Source organism: Geotrypetes seraphini, chromosome 5 (genome assembly GCF_902459505.1).
Source record: "Geotrypetes seraphini chromosome 5, aGeoSer1.1, whole genome shotgun sequence".
Classification (NCBI taxonomy): Eukaryota; Metazoa; Chordata; class Amphibia; order Gymnophiona; family Dermophiidae; genus Geotrypetes; species Geotrypetes seraphini.
The window spans coordinates 3,816,258-3,831,635 of NC_047088.1; the positions used below are offsets into that span (position 1 = coordinate 3,816,258).

A 15,378-nucleotide genomic window follows, 5' to 3' on the forward strand; every position below is an offset into this window, starting at 1 on the left:
TCTATATAAAAACATCTGTGGTGCACATATTCCAGTTATTAAATTCAAAATAAAACACTTTTTCCTGCCTTTGGTTTCCATCATCTTGGTCTCAGTTTCTTTTTTCTGCTTTCATGTCTGTCTTCTGCTTATTTTCTTTCCAGTATCTGTTGTCCATTTTTCTTTTATCCTCTTCTCTTTTGTTCCATTCCCTGTCTTTAAAATATTGATTTTTTCTCTCTCAGCTCTTGCCTCCTTTTTTCCTGCCTCTGTCCTTCAAAATTTCACCCTTCAACTTCTATCAATTTTCATAAGAACATAAGAACATAAGAACTGCCATCTCCGGATCAGACCTTCGGTCCATCAAGTCCGGCGATCCGCACACGCGGAGGCCCTGCCAGGTGTACACCTGGCGTAATTTATAGTCCACCATATCTTTATATGCCTCTCTTAAGGAGATATGCATCTAGTTTGCTCTTGAAGCCTAGGACGGTCGATTCCGCAATAATCTCCTCTGGGAGGGCATTCCAGGCGTCAACCACCCTCTGAGTGAAGCAGAACTTCCTGATATTAGTCCTGAACTTGCCCCCCTTAGCTTCATTACATGTCCTCTAGTCCGTGTCAAATTGGACAGTGTAAATAATCTTCTCTGCTCTATTTTGTCGATTCCTTTCAGTATTTTGAAGGTCTCGATCATATCCCCACGCAGTCTCCTTTTCTCAAGGGAGAACAATCCTAGTGTTATAAGTCTATCCTCATATTCCAGTCTCTCCATACCCTTCACCAGTTTTGTCGCTCGTCTCTGCACCCTCTCCAGCAGTTTTATATCCTTCTTTAGGTAGGGAGACCAATGTTGACGCAGTATTCCAAGTGTGGTCTGACCATTGCCCTATAAAGCGGCATTATAACTTTCTCCGATCTACTCGAGATTCCTTTCTTTATCATGCCCAACATTCTATTTGCCTTCTTTGCCACTGCCGCGCATTGTGCCGACGGTTTCAGGGTCCTATCTATCAGTACACCCAGGTCCTTTTCTTGTTCACTCTTCCCCAGAGTTGCACCTGACATTGTATACTCGTATTCCTTATTCTTATTTCCTAAATGCATTACCTTGCATTTCTCCACATTGAACTTCATCTGCCATTTCTCCGCCCATGTTTCTAACCGACACAAGTCGCTCTGGAGTTTCTCTCTATCCTCCTGCGATCTGATCCATTCCTCTTAGTCCCTAGCTCTCCCATTTCCCATCTCACTCCTATCCCAGTCTCCTATTTCCTTGCATCTACTCCCCATTACCACGTTTCTTCCCTCATTCATCTTGCCACCTCCCTTTTAAACTCTCATACATAGTTCCATCATCTCCAGAATTCCCTCTTCCTTGCTCCACTCTTGTAGCCCACCTCATTTTCATTGTCTGACATAACATAACATACCATATAGTTTCTTATATTCCGCAAATTTCAACAAGGATTACAATAAGATTCTTAAACCATTAAATATGGTCAACAGTTGATAGGATTTAAGATAGAAGAGGTATGTCTTTTACATTTTCCTGAATTGGTAATGTCAGTCCTGCAGATTATTCCAAATTTGGGGTCCTTGAAATTCAAATGTAGATTCAAACATGCAAAGTAGAAGGAATGGTCAACTTCAAACATTGAGTTGATCTTGAGCTCGTAATTGTGATCTTAGAGACTAGTCAATTGGAGTTTTCTCCATATATTGCTTTATGGCCTGTACAAGCAACCTTAAATGAAACTTTTTTTTTTAATAGGTAGCCAGTGTAATTTCCTCAACAGTGGACTAACTCTCTGAAATTGGTTTAGTTGAAAGATTAGTCTGCCTGCTGTATTTTGCAGTAGTTATAATCTCTTGTACTCTTTTTCCATCCCCTAGCACAGGGGTGCCCACACCTTTTGGGTTTGCATTGCGAGCTACTTTTAAAATGACCAAGTCGAAATGATCTACCAACAATAAAATTTAAAAAAAACATAAAGCACACTGTATGCAGAGAAAATGTTAATTATCATTTATATTCCATGGGTTTTCAAAGAGGTCAAGGCAGCTGACTTTAGGCAATGTCACCTTAGTAACAACTATACAAAAAATAGACAAATATACCCCCTCCCTTTTTACTAAACCGCAATAGCGGTTTTTAGTGCAGGGAGCTGCGCTGAATGCCCTGCGCTGCTCTCGATGCTCATAGGCTCCCTGCGCTAAAAAACACTATTGCGGTTTAGTAAAAGGGGGCCATAGTGCAAAATATAGACAGCAGATAAAAATTCTCACAACGGACACATTTTGATAACTAAATTGAAAATAATATCATTTTTCCTACCTTTGTTGTCTAGTGATTTCATGAGTCTGGTTGCACTTTCTTCTTCTGACTGTGCATCTAATATTTCTTCCCTTCTTTCAGCCTCCTGTATGCTTCCTCTCCTCCATAAGAACATAAGAATTGCCACTGCTGGGTCAGACCACGCGGCGGCCCTCTGGTCTAAGATCAGCACCCTAACTGAGACTAGCCTTACCAGCGCACGTTCTTGTTCAGCAGGAACTTGTCTAACTTTAGCAGGAACTTGTCTAACTCCAGATCTCATTCCCTCACCCAACTTTTTCTTCCTCTCTCCCTGCCCTCCTCCACTTTCTTTCTTTCTCTCTGACTTTCTTTCTGTCTCCCTGCCCCCCTTTATTTCTGTATGTCTGTTTTTCTCTCTCCATGCCCCCTTTCTTTCTGTCTCTCTGTCTTTCTCTCTCCATGCTCCCTTTCTGTCTGTCTCCCTGTCTGTCTTTCTGTCTCCCTGCCCTCCCCCAAGCCACCGCCGCCGCCATCAGGGAACAGGCCGCTCCACCATCAGGGAACAGGCCACTGCCGTAAAGAGGACACTGAAGCGCTGGGCCGACCAACCTTCCCCACCTGATATCAATTCTAACGTCAGAGTGGAAGTTCCTGGCCAGTCAGGCAGCGATTGGCTGGCTCGGAACTTCCTCTCCAACTCTCAGAATTGACGTTGAGTGAGGAACGTTGGTCGGGCTGGCGCTTCAGCGTCCTCTTTACAGGGTTGGGAAGCAGATAGAACGGAAGGTAACGCGAGTCTATCACAGAGCCCGGGATGGGTTTCGCGATTAACTCATATTGCCTTTGCGATCTACTGGTCAATCATGATTGACCTTTTGAGCACCCCTGCTTTAGCATCTTCCTGGTGAAGACTGAAGCAAAGAATTCATTTGAACTTTAACTCAGACATAACTCCACCATCTTAAAACATTAATCCGCTCTTTCCACTTTTAGGTCTTTTCCTTCACGGCTCGTGTTGCCCTATACAAATTGTAGTTCTTCCTTTTCCTTATGTTCCAGTTTGGAATTGATGGCTCTGTCTTTTGTCATGTTTTTATATGATTACTTGTTTCCCCCCTCATTTTAATTGTAAATCGCTTAGAATTTTATGTAAAGCGATTAATCAAATTTTAATAAACTTGGATTTAATCTCTAGGCTTTGGCTTTGTCTTACCTTTTATTCCTCGATCGTCTAGGGATCCAGTTGGCCTTCCTCCAGTTTCTAGTCTATCTCCTTTTTAAAATGTTGAGCCAAAAAGCCTGGTTCTACCCTGAATATGGTGGAGCCCATTTTGGCAGAACGGCATAGTGCAAATGAATGCATTACCCATATTGTGTGACAGTTCAAGCTCAACCTTTTAACTCCCTTGTGGGTTCCTTGAAAAAGTGATTTTTTTGAAGTTTTTACAAGTTATGATATTTATAAATTGAAAAATTCACAGTTTGATATAAATTATTATAAAATATTCCATATTGTCACAAACCCCCTTGCAGTCCAGGGCTGGCGTGTGACAAACACACTGCTTCGGGCGCGTCCCCTTGAACTAGGGGTACCTCCAGGATTTTTAGGCGGCCCCAGACAACGGTCTAGGCCCCTTGAGATATAGGGGAAGTACAAGGTTTCACTATATCACCAAGCAAACGAGTTCTTTAGGAAAACATAAGTGGTTTATTCTGACCTCCAGGTCAAAAGATATGCAACAGCAAAACAATATCACTTTGCAGGTCATTGAACAAAAATAGTAAATTGGCAAAAATCAAACTTACAGTACATTTTCAAACAGACAAGAACTCAGTAGGCAAAAATCGTCACAGCACACTCTGTTAGCAGTACAGCTTTTCTCTCAGCTCCTACGTGCAGGCACAAATCACACAGCTGAGACGGTTAATCTAATTAGCTCCCTGCAACGGGAGTCACAGCAACATTCCTACAGTTCAAACTGCACTTTAAACATTTCAGCTTGCCTCTGGTTCACAAACTTGTCTTTGAATGTATACCTTGATTCAGACTTCAGGCAAGTATTATTCTCTAACTTCCTATGCTTATACAGCTCAATATATATATCCCCTTCTTCAGGTTTAACTGGGGCAGCAGAGAGAGAAAAAAAACGATATGCAAAAAGAAAACACAAAGCACAAACAGTTTCCCTGTTGCTGCATTCTTTCATTCAGAATTCCATACCTTCTAACTGGCCTTCTACCCTAGGGCCAGCTATTTCTATCTCCATGCCTTCTACCTGGTCTGGCACTGGATAGTTTGAAGGGATTAAGCCTTCCTCCAAATCCTGCATGGGATAATCCAGCACGTTCTCCTCTGCTGCCCTGTTCCACAGCTCCTCTCCTGCCTTGGGCTGTGGGAGTGACTCGCCATCGTCACTCGCTCCTCCTCCTCCTGTTTGGCTCTGCCTGCTTTTAAACAAACCAGAGCCAATCCCCTTCAGCCTGTAGCGGGGGATGGGTTTTGGCTCTACAGCAGTTTTCCTCTGCTTGGGTTTTTCAACTGCAGCTACTTTCCTCGTGGCTTCCTTAGCTGTTCTAAAGCCCAGAGGCTGCTGTTGCCAATCTGTTTGCCTCTGTTCCAGCTCACTATCTCTTTGATTAAGGGGGCAAGGGAGGTCAGCCTCAAGTTGAGCGCCAGAATCAATCTGGTCAGCTCTTCTGCACTTGATCCTATCAGGGACTGGGCTAGTGCTGGTGCTGGGTTTGTCACATTCCCCCACCCTTAAAGGATGACCCTCACTTGTACCCGGAGGAGTCCCTATATTCTCAGGCATACGTGACAGAATATCTACATTGGTGTTAAGTTTACCTGGCCGATGCACCACCTTAAATTTGAACACCTGAAGGGCTAAATACCATCGTGTAAGTCTAGCGTTATTGTTCCGCATGGTATTTAACCATTTCAAGGCTGCGTGGTCAGTCACTAGCGTAAACTCCCTGTCCTGTAAATAATGCTCAAGAGTCTGAACAGCCCATTTTACCGCTAGGCATTCCTGTTCCACCGTTGCATAATTTTGTTCATTAGGATGGAGCTTCCGACTCAAGTACAGAATGGGATGTTCTAACCCTTGGCTTTCTTGACTTAGGACTGCTCCTAAGCCTGTGCCTGAGGCATCAGTTTGTAAAATCAATGGTAGGTCAAAATCAATAGCTTTGAGCACGGGCCTTTCACACAAACTAGCCCTTAATCTTTGAAAAGCCTGCCTACTCATATTGTCCCAACCCAGTGTCTCTGGTTTCCCTTTCTTCAACATGTCAGTCAAGGGTCCTGCCTGGGACGAAAAGTGAGGGATAAACCTCCTGTAGTATCCTACCAGTCCTAAGAAAGCCCTGAGTTGTTTTTTGTTGTTAGGAGCCGGGTATCCCCGAATGCATTGCACCTTATCCACTATAGGCTTTATCTGCCCCTTTCCCACAATATATCCCAAGTACTTTACCTCTTGTTGACCAATGAAACATTTTTTTGGATTTATTGTGAGACCGGCCCCCCTCAGAGCTTCCAGGACCGCTTTAAGGTGTTGCACATGCTGTTCCCATGTACCTGAATGGATCACTATGTCGTCGATGTAAGCGTCCGCGTACCCATGGTGTTCCCGTAGCACCTCGCGGACTAGGCGCTGGCAAGTAGCCGCCGCCCCATGTAAGCCAAATGGCATGCGCCTAAATTGAAATAGGCCCCGTGGCGTGCTGAACGCTGTTTTAGGTTTAGCCGATTCGGTCAGTGGTATTTGCCAGTAGCCTTTTGTAAGGTCAATGGTAGTTAAAAACTGGGCTGATCCTAATCTATCCAGTAATTCATCCACCCTTGGCATTGGGAATGCATCAAACTGCGACACCTCGTTTACCTGGCGAAAGTCAATACAAAAACGTGGTGTCCCATCAGCTTTAGGCACAATAACAATGGGGCTACACCATGGGCTTTGCGAGGTCTCTATAACCCCTAAAGTTAGCATCTCTTGTACCAACTCCTCTACCAGAGCTTTCTTTTCCTCTGACAGCCTATAGGGGCGTACCCGTACCACCTTCCCTGGTACTGTTATAATATCATGGGATACTACCCCCGTTTTCCCTGGCACAGAAGAGAACACATCCCCAAACTGTCGGACTACTTCCTTCACCTGATGGACCTGTACTTGTGTGAGGGCAGTTCCTACATTCACTTCCCCCTCAGCCTTGAAGTCCGTAACCTGAGGTCCTAGGTCATCTTCCTGCCCTTGTTGTGCTACCAAAGCCAACACCTCCCGATCTTTCCATGGTTTCAATAGGTTGACATGATAGGTCTGCAGTCTCCCCTTATCATCCTTGACCAGATAGTCCACCTCCCCTATCCTTTCCACAATGGTGGCTGGGCCCTTCCATTGTGCCAAGAATTTGTGAGTGTCTGTGGGTATTAATATAAGGACTCGATCACCTATCTGTAATTCCCGTTCCTTTGCCCTTCTGTCATAATAAGTTTTTTGCTGTCTTTGACTCCACTCCAAATTCCCTCTTCCGAGTTCCAGGGACCTCCGTAACCTATCCTTAAGCTGAGCTAAATATGTTATTACGTTACTCCCCGAGTCCTCGGGAAACACCCACTTCTCTTTCAACATATCCAGCACCCCCCTAGGTGGTTTCCCAAACAATAGTTCGTACGGACTAAGTCCCAGAGAATCCTGCACCTTCTCTCGCGCTGCAAAGAGTGCAAAAGGAATAAACATATCCCAGTTCTTAGAATCTCCTTCTATGCCCTTTTTCAGCATTTGCTTAATTGTCTGATTAAAACGTTCCACCATACCATTAGCTTGAGGGTGGTAGGCAGACGTTTTAATATGACGGATGCCAAATCCCTCATAAAACAACCTCATTTCACTAGATAAAAAATTGCTACCCTGGTCTGTAAGAATCTCCCGGGGAAACCCTACCATACAAAACAACCCTAACAGTTCTTTCATAATACTGGTAGATGTGGCCTTCTTTAATGGAAAAGCCCAAGGGAACCGTGTGGCTACGTCCATTACTACCAACATGAAATTATATCCCCTAGGTGTTTTCTCCAATGGTCCCACAATATCCATGGCCAACCGCCGTAATGGTTCCTCTACCACCGGTACAGGAATGAGGGGTACTCTGGCCGGTTTCGCCAAAGACAGTTTTTGGCACGTGGAACAGGACTGACAAAAATTTATCACAGCCTGCCTTAATCCCGGCCAAAAAAACCGTCTTTCTATCTGTTTAATAGTGGCTTCTGTGCCTTTATGACCCGATAACGGGTGATCATGGGCTAACCTAAGTATCAGTCTTCTAAACCCTTGGGGAATCAATAATTGTTGTACCATTTCCCCTTCTAGGTCACCCGGGCCTTCTTTATACAGCAAGCCCTGTTTCTCGATCCAGCGTTTACCCTCTATACACCCCTTTCCTACTCTCTGCCATTCTTCTCCCAGGGTTGGATCGGTTTTCTGCTCCTCCCGAAATGTAGGAAAAGCATCCATAACATCCTTGGGGAGCCACGGGACTTCCCTGGTTTCCCCTGCCCGCTTCATGGCTCTACTTCTCCCTTGCTGTTGTCTTTTGTTCTGGGCCCGTGTCCTACGCCCCTGCCTTTGTTCATATTCCTGAAAGGCTTCTCCTGCAAAAGGAAATATCCTGCCTAATGTCCCTTCAGGTTCATGGTTAGAGGATCCCTGTGCTCTTGTGTTAACTAGACACTGTTTTTCCTGTAATGCTACCGGGAACCCTTTCCAATCCTTCCCCAGTATAACATCATACGGTGCCTCTGGCACTAACGCAAAGGAAGTTTGATACACTCTATCTTTATACCTAACTGTGGTAGGTCTCAATGGGTATTGTTTACTATCCCCATGGATACACTTGATTCTCACTCTCCCTACAAAATCATGCCCCTTTTCCCTAGGGAATACTGTGTTCCAGCACCGGTGGGCTAACATTGACTGGTCCGCCCCTGTATCAAGTAAGGCCTCCATGTCTTTGCCCCCTATTGATACCACCACCAGATATCTCCCCCCTGGTGTAATCTTACCCTTTTCCAGGTCACAGGTTACCGTAAAACCTTTTCTTTCAACACACTCCCCCTGTCGGTGACCTTTTCCCCCACACCTGAAGCAAACGATGGGAGCAGGGTTAAAGGGTTTCTGTACTCGCTTCTGAGGGTTCCTGGGTGGTATGTTATTAATAGTAGGAGCCTGAAGTGTAGTGTCCCTCTGGAACTGTGTCTGGGGTCTATAACTTGGGCCTGGTTTCTCGGGAAGTCCCTGGGCATCCAGATAGACTTCTGCCACAGATAGTGACTGTGTCAGATCCTGGCATCCCTGCTTCTGGATCCACCCCTTTATGTTCTGGGGCAGAGCCTCTAGGAATTGTTCCCTGACTAACTCAGCAAACATAGCTCGTGGGTCTGCCAAGAAAGGCTGTAACCATCTCTCCGCAGCTTTCGTTAGGTGTTGTAACAGTGCCTTAGGTCTCTCTTTTACCTTTAACTGGAGAGCACGAAAGGTTTGCCTGTAATACTCTCTTGTATATCCCAGAAAATCTAGGATATGTGCTTTCACAGCTGGGTAACTACTGGCCTGATCCGCAGCAATGGTCTGAAAAGCCGCAAGGGTCTCGCCAGCCAAACATGGCAGAAGGCGCACCGCCCACTGCTCTGGAGGCCAACCTGCTGCAGCAGCAACCCTCTCAAAAGAGTTTAAAAAATCATCTGGGGCATCCTGTGGTGTTATTTTGTTCAAATTCAATAAACCTAGAGAGTTTTGCCCTACCACAGGTAGATTACCCCCAGTCCCCAATACCGGTATATGCATCTGTCCACCAGTCGTAGGCTTCAATAGCTGCGCCATTAATTGAGACTGCTGCTCCATAGCTCGCATAAAGTCACTGTGATGACGTTCACTAGCCTCCTGGCTTGCTTGCCATAGTCCGTGGCTAGTCTCCAGGACCTTCTTTAAGTCCTCATTCTGCCTCTGACGTTCTCCCGCAACCACTGCTAACGCCGCCGGCTCCATGCTGACTCTGTAAAAAAAAATGAAAAAACACACACTCCAAGTGCGATACCACACAGTTCTTTCTCCCCGAAACTATCTTTACCAGCCCCTCTGTTGTATATGCTTACCAGAGGTACTGATGCATCATCGCCTGCGTGCTCATTACAGGGTGCACCACCCTTCTTCAGAGACCTATTGGTCCCCCTTTTGTTCCTCGCCAGCTCAGGACGATGGCCTTGACCCCCGGTCTGCTATCCACCCTTCCTGCAGCCGCCAAACTCCGGACGCTGGAACCGATATCCTTGGAATGTTCAAGCCGCTTTCATTCACCAGCATTTATAATCCTGGTTCCGATGAACCAAACAATAGTAGAGAGTAAAAACAAAAAAAAAAAAATTTTCCACCTTTGCACTCCCCAATCTTCACCTGAAGAGGTAACAGACCGCACTCCTGATACCAAACTGTCACAAACCCCCTTGCAGTCCAGGGCTGGCGTGTGACAAACACACTGCTTCGGGCGCGTCCCCTTTAACTAGGGGTACCTCCAGGATTTTTAGGCGGCCCCAGACAACGGTCTAGGCCCCTTGAGATATAGGGTAAGTACAAGGTTTCACTATATCACCAAGCAAACAAGTTCTTTAGGAAAACATAAGTGGTTTATTCTGACCTCCAGGTCAAAAGATATGCAACAGCAAAACAATATCACTTTGCAGGTCATTGAACAAAAATAGTAAATTGGCAAAAATCAAACTTACAGTACATTTTCAAACAGACAAGAACTCAGTAGGCAAAAATCGTCACAGCACACTCTGTTAGCAGTACAGCTTTTCTCTCAGCTCCTACGTGCAGGCACAAATCACACAGCTGAGACGGTTAATCTAATTAGCTCCCTGCAACGGGAGTCACAGCAACATTCCTACAGTTCAAACTGCACTTTAAACATTTCAGCTTGCCTCTGGTTCACAAACTTGTCTTTGAATGTATACCTTGATTCAGACTTCAGGCAAGTATTATTCTCTAACTTCCTATGCTTATACAGCTCAATATATATATCCCCTTCTTCAGGTTTAACTGGGGCAGCAGAGAGAGAAAAAAAACGATATGCAAAAAGAAAACACAAAGCACAAACAGTTTCCCTGTTGCTGCATTCTTTCATTCAGAATTCCATACCTTCTAACTGGCCTTCTACCCTAGGGCCAGCTATTTCTATCTCCATGCCTTCTACCTGGTCTGGCACTGGATAGTTTGAAGGGATTAAGCCTTCCTCCAAATCCTGCATGGGATAATCCAGCACGTTCTCCTCTGCTGCCCTGTTCCACAGCTCCTCTCCTGCCTTGGGCTGTGGGAGTGACTCGCCATCGTCACTCGCTCCTCCTCCTCCTGTTTGGCTCTGCCTGCTTTTAAACAAACCAGAGCCAATCCCCTTCAGCCTGTAGCGGGGGATGGGTTTTGGCTCTACAGCAGTTTTCCTCTGCTTGGGTTTTTCAACTGCAGCTACTTTCCTCGTGGCTTCCTTAGCTGTTCTAAAGCCCAGAGGCTGCTGTTGCCAATCTGTTTGCCTCTGTTCCAGCTCACTATCTCTTTGATTAAGGGGGCAAGGGAGGTCAGCCTCAAGTTGAGCGCCAGAATCAATCTGGTCAGCTCTTCTGCACTTGATCCTATCAGGGACTGGGCTAGTGCTGGTGCTGGGTTTGTCACAATATACAGTGATTGGGTGGTGGGTTTGGCTATAGGGGCTTCATTACACAATTCTGAGTGTATGAGAATTTAAGGTTCAAGTAACACTGACATTAACAGACACTCAACTGGAGATCTTTTGTCAGAATATGGGATAAACATCTTGGTCATTTTATATTAAGTTCTAACATCTATCTGGCATTTAGAAAATTGTTAAAAACATACTTGTTTGGTACATTTTTAAACTAATGGTTTGTAATCCACTAGCCATGTCCAGTATCTTTACTTTGTAAACCACACAGAACTGAGAGGTAGCTGCAGTATACAAGCACAGAGATGGTTCTTTCTCCTTCCATACGATTCCATTTCTCCCCTGTATTTTCCTTTTCCCTCAACCTATCTCTTCTACTTCCCCCTGAATGTACCTTCAGTTTGTCAGCTTTATCCATCCTTAGCCGGCATATCTCCCTGCTTTAGGTACACGCAGGACTCTAAAGCTCTGTCCGAGTGCAAACGCTATATCCAGCAGCAAGAGTTAAACATTGGCTGCAACTTTACCAAGAATGAGCTGAAGAATTTCAGCCCTTTCCAAGTCCAGGTGAACAGAAGCTACGGAGACTGGCAACAACTTATTGCATCTTCAGAACTACAGCTGCAAGATAAAGGTACAGAAGAAGGTAGCCACCCTATGAGGGATGCCACCACTTCCCGTCACAGTGTCAGGGCCACCTTAAAACCCTAGTCCCACCCAAAGAGGAAGTGACCTGGAAGGGGTGGAGCCAGGAGGACAGTTGACAGGAAGTAATATGGACATAACATGAGGATGCGGGGTGGTAGACTAAGGAATAACATCAGGAAATATCCACCAGAGAGGGTGGTGGATGCCTAGAACACCGTTCCAATGGAGGTGGTGGAGACAAAAATGGTGACAGATAGACACAAAGGATCCCTAAACAGAAAGAGTATAGTATCGAAACAAACTAACACATCAGTAGCTATAAATTCATTTAGGATGTGCAGGAGTGGTGCTTAAATGGCAGCTCCAGCTGTGGGGAGGTGAAGCCGATGCCAGACAGATCAGGATAGGCTGGAATGGGCTTCGACAGCAAACTCCAGCAGTGAGGAAGTAGGGCCAGTGCAGGGCAGACCTTTTTACGGTCTGAGCCCTGAAAATGGTAAGAATGGATCAGGAGCAAGTATGCGTATTTTATACCATATTCATATCGTATGATTGCAGGACACGTGGGGGAAGGGAAGAAATCTTATAGTAGAACTTAGTTAGTAAAATGTAATAATATGACGGGATGGTTGGTTCTATTTTGCCTTGATATTGAATGTGACTGTTGGCCAAACTGGATGGACCAGGCAGGTCATTAACTGCCGTCATGTATTTTGCTACTATGGGACTCTTTCATAAGAACATAAGAAGTTGCCTCCGTTGAGGCAGACCAGAGGTCCATCTCGCCCAGCGGTCCGCTCCCGTGGCGGCCCATCAGGCCCATTGCCTGAGCAGTGGTCCCAGACTATCCCTATGACCTACCTCTACTCCTATCTGTACCCCTCAATTCCTTTATCCTCTAGGAGCCTATCCAAACCTTCTTTGAAGCCTTGTAACGTGCTTTCAAGAGAAAAATATCCCCCAAAAAGCATAAAGTGGCATTTGGATGTTTTTGTTTGTTAAAACATCCAAATTACCATTTTCAAAACATATTTTTAGATGGTTTTCAAGTTTAAATTTATTTTAAAATTTGATAAAAGTGCTTATAAAAAAATTTCTAAGCAAAGTATTTAAAAGTGGGGAATATCAAACAATTAAGATTAGACAAACTTAACAAATAATAGACTTTTTACAGACAGAAACATGACAGGAGAGGAGGGAATAACTAAAATATTTATAGAAAAGAAAACATTAAAGGCTTGAGGTAAGGGTTAGGGGGTCACAACAAAATCAAGGTCCTTTAAAAGGGGGTGGTACAGGCCAAGTTGAAAGCATTGTTTTAACTTTTGAACGTGTCCTTAAATAAGAAGGTTTTTAATGAACATTTAAACCTGTCTAATGAAGTTTCTTGTCAAAGGTGGATTGGAAGCGAGTTCCATAGTTGGGGAGCAGTGATTGAGAAGATTTTGTTACGTCTAGTGTTAATGACTTTTAATGATGGCACAGACAGTAGATTTTGATTATTTGAATGTGGGCTCATAATTAAAAAATAAATACGTCTAAAAACCCGCCTAAATCGGTACTTGGACGATCTAAAAGACAAGTTGTCCAAGTGCTGATAATCGAAACAGGTTTTAGACATACCTAAAAACGACTTAGGCCTTGTCAGTGCTGCTGTACAACCAGAGCTAAAAGGGGAATTTTAGGAAGAGTGGCGGGACGTGGGCTGATCTAAACTTAGTCGTACTGCAAAAGTTTAACGAGGCTGCCTGGACGAAAGTTGTACGTTGTGACTTAGACCATGTAAAAACAGGTCTAAGTGGCAAAAAGGTCTCCAAAGTGACCAGATAAGCACTGCAGACACAAAGTACAGACCCCCACATACTGCCCCAGTGATCACTGACCCCCCCCCCCTACAACACCATAAAAATCATAATAAAAACACACATCTGTCTCCAGAATATCAGCACCTGGCAGCCTGGCATAGGAAAGGCTAGTAGAGCTGCACACAGGTGGCTTAAGTGGTCTTGGGGGTGGGAGGAGGACCCAGGCTCATAAGCCACTCTAATCATTGCATTCATGGTGAAACATGTGTACCCCCAAAACCATTTTGTACTGCCATATAAGTAGCACCTACAACCATAAGGGCTATTGGGGTGGTAGACAGGTGGGTCTAGTAGGTTCTGGGGAGCTCACCATAACCTATAAGGGAGTTATGGTGAGATGTTTATGTGGCACCCTTTTTGTGAAATTCACAGCAATGCCCTGTAAGGTACCCCACTACACTGGTGCAATGTTTGGGTGTCCAGTCCATCACTTTGCTGACCCTGCCCATATCCAAAAGGTCTTGTTCTGGGTGTTTTTGACTTGGACAAATTTTTGGATGAGAATGGGGTATAACAATACACAACTTAGCAGTCTGGATGATCAAATGGCTAGTCATCCAACTAGAATATTTTCAGGGGGGGAGGGGAATATTTTGGACATTTTCCTTAGCCGACTTTGGGCGACTAGCAACTTAGGCTAAAAACAGACTTAGATGTTTATTTTGATTATGCCCCTCCACATTCTTGAAGGGCAGTGGGGTATTAATTGTCTGTCTAAAAAAGTAGAACAGTGTAAATGTTGAATTTTGAAAGATAAAATAGCTATTTTATAGGAAATGCGGTGGGATATAGGCAACCAGTGCGTGTTTTTTCAGAAGTGGTGTTACGTGGTCGTATTTTTTAGAATTTGTAATAATTTTTATGGCAATATTTTGGATTAGTTGCAGTCTCCGTATTTGGTTCTGAGCAATGCCTTTTAATAATGAATTGCAATAGTATAATTTTGAAATTATGAGGGAACGAATAAGAATATTAAGTGCGGACAGTTTGAGAACTTTTGCCAAAGATCTGATCATACATAACTTATAAAAGCATGTTTTATGGAGGATTGCAGGGGGGGGTAGGGGTTGGGATTGGAGGCGTTATTCTGTTTTGGAAATTTGAGCTTGTATATATCAGGTTGTATTTTTTCTGTACTGAGCTCAATAAAAAAATATTTGACATAAAAGCATATTTTTACTACGTGACTTATTTGATCCTTGTATGATAATTTTTGGTCCAGGATAGCGCCAAGGATTTTTATGTTCGAAACCTCTTTTAAGGGAATGTTATTTAATTGAATTGGGGCATTTAGTGATAGACCCTCTTTCTAAGGGAATAGTATTGTTTGAGATTTGTTAATGCTCAAAGATAGCATACTGTTTATCAACCATTGGTTAATTTTTTTCAGTTTCTCATTAATATCTGTTATGTCATTCAAATTTTCCATATTGAGAGGGTAAAGAAGCTGTATATCATCGACATAAGTGTAGGTGGTAAATCCAATGGATTGACTCAATGTGATTAGTGGAGCGAGAAAAATATTGAAAAGGAGTTGGGAAAGAATCTGTAGTAACAGTCGGAAGTGGAATGTTTGAAATTAATTTTAGTGGAGCGCTTGGAGAAATAGAATTGGAACCAGTGTAACACCTGTTCAATGATTCCTATTGATGATAGTCTTTTAAGGAGCAAGGAATGGTCTATAGTGTCGAACGCTGCCGAAAGATCAAGAGATAGTAATAAAACAGATTTGTGGTGGTCTAGATCAGTGTTTTTCAACCGCTGTTCCGCGGCACACTAGTGTGCCGCGAGATGTTGCCTGGTGTGCCGCAGGGCCGCCGGGCCCGGAGCTGACAGGGGGCCCGAGGCAGGGGCGCC

At 44.3% G+C, this 15,378-nt stretch overlaps 1 protein-coding gene across 3 annotated transcripts in view; it reads left to right on the plus strand.

Moving 5' to 3' along the window:
- IL2RG (interleukin 2 receptor subunit gamma) overlaps positions 1-15,378 on the plus strand; it is a 99,693-nt gene that overhangs the window by 43,589 nt on the left and 40,726 nt on the right. For all 3 annotated transcript variants that reach the window (XM_033946259.1, XM_033946258.1, XM_033946257.1), the window contains one exon: positions 11,455-11,642. In XM_033946259.1, the coding sequence (XP_033802150.1) occupies positions 11,455-11,642 (188 nt within the window). The remainder of the gene's footprint in view (positions 1-11,454; positions 11,643-15,378) is intronic.